This window comes from Medicago sativa, chromosome 5 (assembly GCF_051527215.1).
Source record: "Medicago sativa cultivar Bolivia chromosome 5, Bolivia_mono, whole genome shotgun sequence".
Taxonomy (NCBI): Eukaryota; Viridiplantae; Streptophyta; class Magnoliopsida; order Fabales; family Fabaceae; genus Medicago; species Medicago sativa.
The window spans coordinates 32,171,864-32,178,398 of record NC_140753.1 but is presented as its reverse complement, the minus strand read 5'-3'; the positions used below and the strand labels follow the sequence as shown (position 1 = coordinate 32,178,398).

Sequence of the window (6,535 nt, the reverse complement as noted above, 5' to 3'; positions counted from 1 at the left end):
TTCATAGTATCATTACAAAACCAAAACAACATAAACAACAATCTCATATTCAGATGAATTAGGGACACATTTTTATAACTTTTAAGTACTGATCCATAGGTCTAGTATAATATGTCAAATACACACACACACACACACACACACACACACACACACACACACACACACACACACACACACACACACACACATATATATATATATATATATATATATATATCTTATTGTTCTTGGTGTTCTTGGGATAGACTTCAACCTTCATTTTTTTCCAAGAGACCTGAAAATGGAGCATAATTAAAGTGAGAACACATTATAAAACACAATGTGGCATGACTATATAAACATATATATTGTGCAATGGGACCCTATAAAACAAACCACACACAGTGGCATACACATAGAAAAAAATTGCATAATACAATAAGATAGATGGTTAATCAACAGCTACAGCCTTTCCTACTCGTAGAACCTTGGTATCAATCTCAATCTCCTCCTACCATTACATAAGCCATAGGGAATTAAACAAAAAAAGAACCATGTTTGTGATATCTTCATCACACAAATTTAATACAAAAAACCAGGAAAAGAATATCCTATTCCTCTAATTATCAATTTGATATCACAGATAACAATAATACAGCATGTAAAAAATTGAAAGGAGTGGTATTGCTCATACTTTCTGATAGTTAATCAGTTATAATTATTCACTTTCTGTTATTTTAGTGAACGATACATTACTGTAAGCTTAGTGGGGCAGTAAGATAGTGTAGTCTGTGTAGATACTATGTATAAGAAGTTTCAATGAATGATACATGGACTCAGAAGAACATCCATTCTCTCAATTATGTTCAGTCTTCACACTTCCTCATTCTCATATTCAATTAGCAGTGGTGATAAACATCATAGAAACATCATAAACCGAAGTCATCACAAATATGCTAAGCTAACACAAAATCACCCCGACCATTATTTACAGAACATCGATAAATATTACATTCAAGATAGATGCTTAAACTGCAGAATACAATAAGGTCACTTGGAAAAACAGATTGGAAAATAGTATGTTACCTAGCATCCATGTGATCTTCAGCGAGTTCACCTTGCATTGGTGCTTTGTGCATGGATTGAATCAGCGATATGATTGGCTCCAATAATGGCATCAACTGTGATTGTACAAAAGAACTCATTGCTTTATCTACAGCTTTCTTGATAGCTTCTTTTGATGTAGCTAAGATGTTGGAAGGACCAGTAAACTCTGCAGATGAAGCTGACACAAACCCACCAAGGTCTAAGATGCGACCCACAAAAGTCTGTCTCGTCTTATGGTGACTAAATGTGTCTGCCCACAAGTTAGAATCAACTGCCGGATGAGTGGAAAAATCATCTCCATACTTTTCCAGCATGACAGTGTCATATGTCTCCTGAAAACATATTTCGGATAAAGTAATTAATGTAACCTATGTTCATATTACACAATAAACTTACAATAAACTTCTTTGAGCGTTGAGAGACATATTCTCCATCTTTTTTCTTATGAACACGGTCATACACATCTCTATACGACACTTCATGATTTAACTCCTTCTCTTATAACACATTTATTAGAATATAATAAATATCGATGTATGTGTATATGAAAACATTACTAACTTACCATCCTTATTTTGTGTTCACCAAAGTTTATAGAGCCTCCTGTGTGCAACACTGCATCAGGTAAGGCAGCTCTATTACAATGATTTGCATCAGACTTCTTCTTCCACTCTGGTTTCAACCAAATGTCGACCAAGCCATCCCATACTTCTGCCTTCATTCCTTTGGGTGCATGACCCTTGGTGTCAACCAAATTCACCGAGTTAACTTCTCGTAAGGCCATTTTTCTTGCATTTTTTAAATGATCAAGGTAGCGGTCCATGCATGTTCTTTCCCACATGGTTCTTGACATATTACAATCATAATCTGATGTAAACTTATATTTACCCTGCACCATTATAATACAACTATAAATAAACTTTCCTAAAAATAAATTATACAAGGCTAGAAAACATAAATACTTACCGTAAATTCCTTAAATAACTCATCTTTCATTTCACTTGGATAATCTTTCCACTTCTCAGCTGAAGTAGGCATTCTCGTGATCACCCTAGATATAATATCACGGGTCACAGTTTGGGGAACAAACCTCCTCCTACAAGTGGGAAACAAGTTTGTAAAATATCAAGTGTTAATATCAGGTTTACCTTACACTTGCCATAAATCATTTAAAATTCACAATAAATTGTAGAACTCATGAGCATCTTACGGGTTAGAGACTGCCTCAACATATATAACTTTTCTCCTATCATGAGATCCTTCAGTTGAAGGTACTGAAGTTGAGTTGTTAGTTGGTGGATCAGTAGACCGTGGGAAAGAACCCAAAGTAGCGTTGTTCATCTTCTCACTGTTAGAAACGCCTAAACTTCCTGCCGTACCTTTTGTTGCATTTTTTGTATCAGTTCCTTGCATTTCAGAAAAGAAAACAATTATATCGCATGGAAATGCCGTGTAGAAATCATATCATTCGCTTGTTTATCAACATCAAATAATGCTGGAGGAAATATCTTCTCTAACTTGCAAACTATTTCAATAATGGCAAGCTCTGCATTCTCCATATCTGAAACACATAACTCATTTGCACAAATTTCTTTAAAGAACAAACTAAGTTCCGTTAATGCCCTCTATATAGGTTTTGGCAACATATCACGAAATGCCAAAGGAATCAACCTTTCCATGAAAACATGAGAGTCATGACTTTTCATTCCATTTATTTTTCCCTCTTCCACATTGATACGGCGTGCAATGTTAGATACATATCCATCCCGAAATTTCAATAGTTTGACCCATCCACACACCATTTTCCTTTGATTATAATTCAACACATAAGTTGCCTTCGGTTTTTTGTACTTGTCATTCTCGACTATTAACTCTAAGGTGGGACGCTTGCATATTTTTCTCAAGCAATGGTTAGGACAAGCATCTATTTTCTCATATCCTAATCCTAGTTCATTTACCATTTTCTTCGATCTATAAAAAATTTCAGGCAACTTTTCTGTCTCGGGAAGCATGCTCTTAATTATGACAATCATTCGATCATAACAACTCTCGCTCATGTTGAACTCCGATTTCAAATTCAACAATTGAGATATAGCAGACAACTTTGTGTGTTTGTGGCACCCATCCCATAATGGTTCTTCAGCGTCTCTTAGATGGGTATAAAACTTCGAAGCTGGTGGATTGGGATCCTCATCCAGATTTTGATCTTTTGAATCTTCTGAAAGATCATCATCCATGGTATCTATAACCATATCCACATATGGATTCCTATTCTCCATCTCTTCATTTTTGACAAATGATGTTGAACTACTATCTCCCCATTGATTCTCACCGTGAACGGTCCAATTTAAATAATCTTCCATAAACCCATGTTCATACAAATGTTTCCCTACCCAAAATGAATTCTCCCTAACACGGTTCTTACACTTAGAACATGGACAAAAAATACGACCCAATGCGTCAGCAACTCTCGAGTGTGTTTTAGCAACCTTAATGAAATCATCAACTCCATTCTTAAATTCTTCGGTTACTTGGCCATTACAGTCCTTTCTTCGCATCATCCAACTTCGATCGGGTTTCATAATTACAAAGAGAATCAAGATCTAATGTGATTATGGGATAACAATCAAGATCATTTGGCTAAACATTCCAGATAAAACGTGCATAACCAATTAAGCATCCTTAAGAGAATATTTACAGAATAAACGTCATACCAGTTCTTGCTGAAGCTTTTTATTTTGCTCAATAACAGAATTCCTCTCCTCAGTTACCTTTGAAATTAGTGTTCTTGCCTGAAATAATAAGAAATTCAAAATGAGCACCAATTTTATGGAAAATCAGAACAAATCCGGGTTTTCTGGAACCTATACTCTTGTCAGCAATTTTGTATTATGTCAACTGGTACCTTTTTGTAAAGACACCAGAAGTGCAGGGACAAGCAAAATTTGTGGTTCTCTGCCTTATCCCCAGATTGACAGGTTTTTCTACATTAAAAACACCAATCTTAAAATCTTGACTTCCAAATAAGAAAGTTTCTTTGTTAGCTGTTATGAAAGAAACCAAACAGATTATTTAATAGTAGTAACCAAGCAAGTTCTTTTGACCATTTGGCATAGTGTCTTGCTTACACAGTTATATTGTTGAAGATAATATATAAATATGATAGACCTATGAGCGTAGAAAATGACATTGACTAAGAAATGGAACTAATAACACACATTATAAGCTATAGCAGCGTTGTATAATTACTTAAATCATTACAAGTTTGAACGCTGCTATAGCTTATAATGTGTACTAAAAGCTATATAATGGACTTTCTTAGATAATAGCCCCAACGTTGTAATGGACTCAATTCACATTGTACTAAAAAAGTTAACTTCAACAACAGATAGTGAAGAAAGACAAGCTATAGCAGCGTTGTACTAAAAGCTATTATAAGAAAGTCCATTACAAGCTAATATATTAGCCCCAGCGTTGTATATTACTCAGTCCATGATTATAAGTTTTCCCTCATTTGCATTTCATGTGACTCCAAAGATGCCTGAAAATCATTCAAGATTTTCGTGTTAATTTAAGATCCTTTGACTATTGAACTGATTCTACGCTGTAATTGATTCCCATGCAAATCCAGAAGTAGCATATTTGCTTGCTGGTTTGAACAATACAGGCTTATACAAATCAATGGTAGCCAATTCTCGTCTGCACTTTGATAACTATATAATGTTCTTGGCCTTTTCTATAACCTAATTGCTTGAGTAGAACAATTTGTGGCTGCTATCAATACTTTTTTTGCACTCTTTGGCTGCGGTCTACCATCCTTTGCACAAATCCTTCATTTGTAAGATTTATTGGAGCTTTAAATGCTTGATTAATTGTGACTCATTCCAAGGATGCTTGAAATTCATTCAAGGTTGTTATGTATTTTTTACTCTTGAATTTATCCTACGGTATAATCAACTCGACTTGTCATTGTGATAACATATTCAAACTAGTAACAGCCTCATCAAAACCTACATGCTATGGATTTGCCAACGAAATTCTGTGTTACCTACAATTTGATGCCCTTGCTAAGTGATGAGAAAAAAAATTACAATTTTACATTGGTTTACATTTTATTTTAAACTCAGTTTGGTTTACATTTGATCCCCAATTCACCAAGCAAAAGAATTTCTTTCGCTCCATTGGAGTTGGTACACCATCAAAACATGTTGTCTTTGTTTTTAAAAAAATGTTCCCAATTCACCAATGCCAATGATCATGATTTGTGTTGCTTCTATATATTACGTGGTTCTTCCTTCCATCGTCAAACATAATTCCATTGCGCCATATAATCCTGTGTTAGCTGAACGGAAACACGCACATCTCTTTCCACATCCTTCCATACTTTTTTGTTTCTTATCTTTCAAATACACCACAACATCATGGCAAAATTAATTATTTGTTGCTGCTGCAAATTTGCTAAAATATTAAAAAAGAAAGATGCAAAATCAGCCAAATTCATCATCAAAGAACGGATATTCTTCCATAACCTAGCTGTCACCCACACTTCCAACGCCTTATTACAACTCAAGAAGAGATGTCATTTTTTGGTAATGATTTTCAAAAAAGGACAAGTATCTATACATTGAATTCATCTCTTTGAAGCCTATCTCTTGTCAGAAAGCATCCTCTCACAATTCTCAACATAAATATTTCACTCGTTGTGGAATTTTCAGTTCCCACACCCTATTCTAATCCCCCGGTATGTGATATTCTTCATTATCAATTGTTGTTTCCATCACATAACGGTATGCCAACTTCACTGTATAGACCCTTGTTTGATGAATTTCCATACTCTTTTATCCTTCCCTTCAATACATCACTGACATTTTCTCAATTTAATGTTTATCTTGATCATTCAGCATGTTGTAAATCAAATCCCACCTCCATAAATTTGCTTCTTGGTCTATAAGATTTGATATCTTCATATGTTGACAACCTAGAATAAACAGACTCGTAAGGTCCACATGTTGATGAGCCGACCATCACCTAACCACCACCTCAGTCATCCCCTAACTATGACCTGTGAACCATGTATACTACACCCAAAAATAAAACTCGGGTTATGGCCTAGATGGACTCCCAACAATTCACATTTAGGAAAATATCTAGCTCTGAGGATTCTTGAAGCTATAGTATATTGGTTGGTAAGAAGACGCCAATCTTGCTTCCCTAGCATAGCCAAGTTAAAATAATAAAAATGACGAAAACCCATACCTTTTTTATATGTTGCATAATGAACTATTTTTTTAACTCAGTGTGCCATAAGCACTTAAGTTTGTATGTTTAATTGCACTAATCCTTAACTTGAATCCTTAAAAGTGAAAAAGAAAGTGTGGTGTTCTCTTCGATATAAAAAAAACCCTACTATTTTATTGTAATTTCAATTACAATGTGGTGGTTGGAG

The 6,535-nt window shown here is 34.8% G+C and overlaps 1 protein-coding gene across 1 annotated transcript; it reads right to left on the bottom strand.

Moving 5' to 3' along the window:
• Nucleotides 1-209: 209 nt before the first annotated feature.
• Nucleotides 210-4,567, bottom strand: LOC146921820 (uncharacterized). Its single transcript, XM_085715090.1, has 7 exons — nt 3,995-4,567; nt 3,804-3,881; nt 2,300-3,692; nt 2,056-2,185; nt 1,655-1,978; nt 1,069-1,421; nt 210-277 (listed from the first exon to the last, which is right to left on the bottom strand). The coding sequence occupies exons 3-7, from the start codon at nt 2,500-2,502 to the stop codon at nt 259-261; spliced, it is 1,029 nt and encodes a 342-aa protein (XP_085571216.1). The 5' UTR covers nt 2,503-3,692; nt 3,804-3,881; nt 3,995-4,567; the 3' UTR covers nt 210-258.
• Between the last annotated feature and the right edge of the window lie 1,968 nt (nt 4,568-6,535).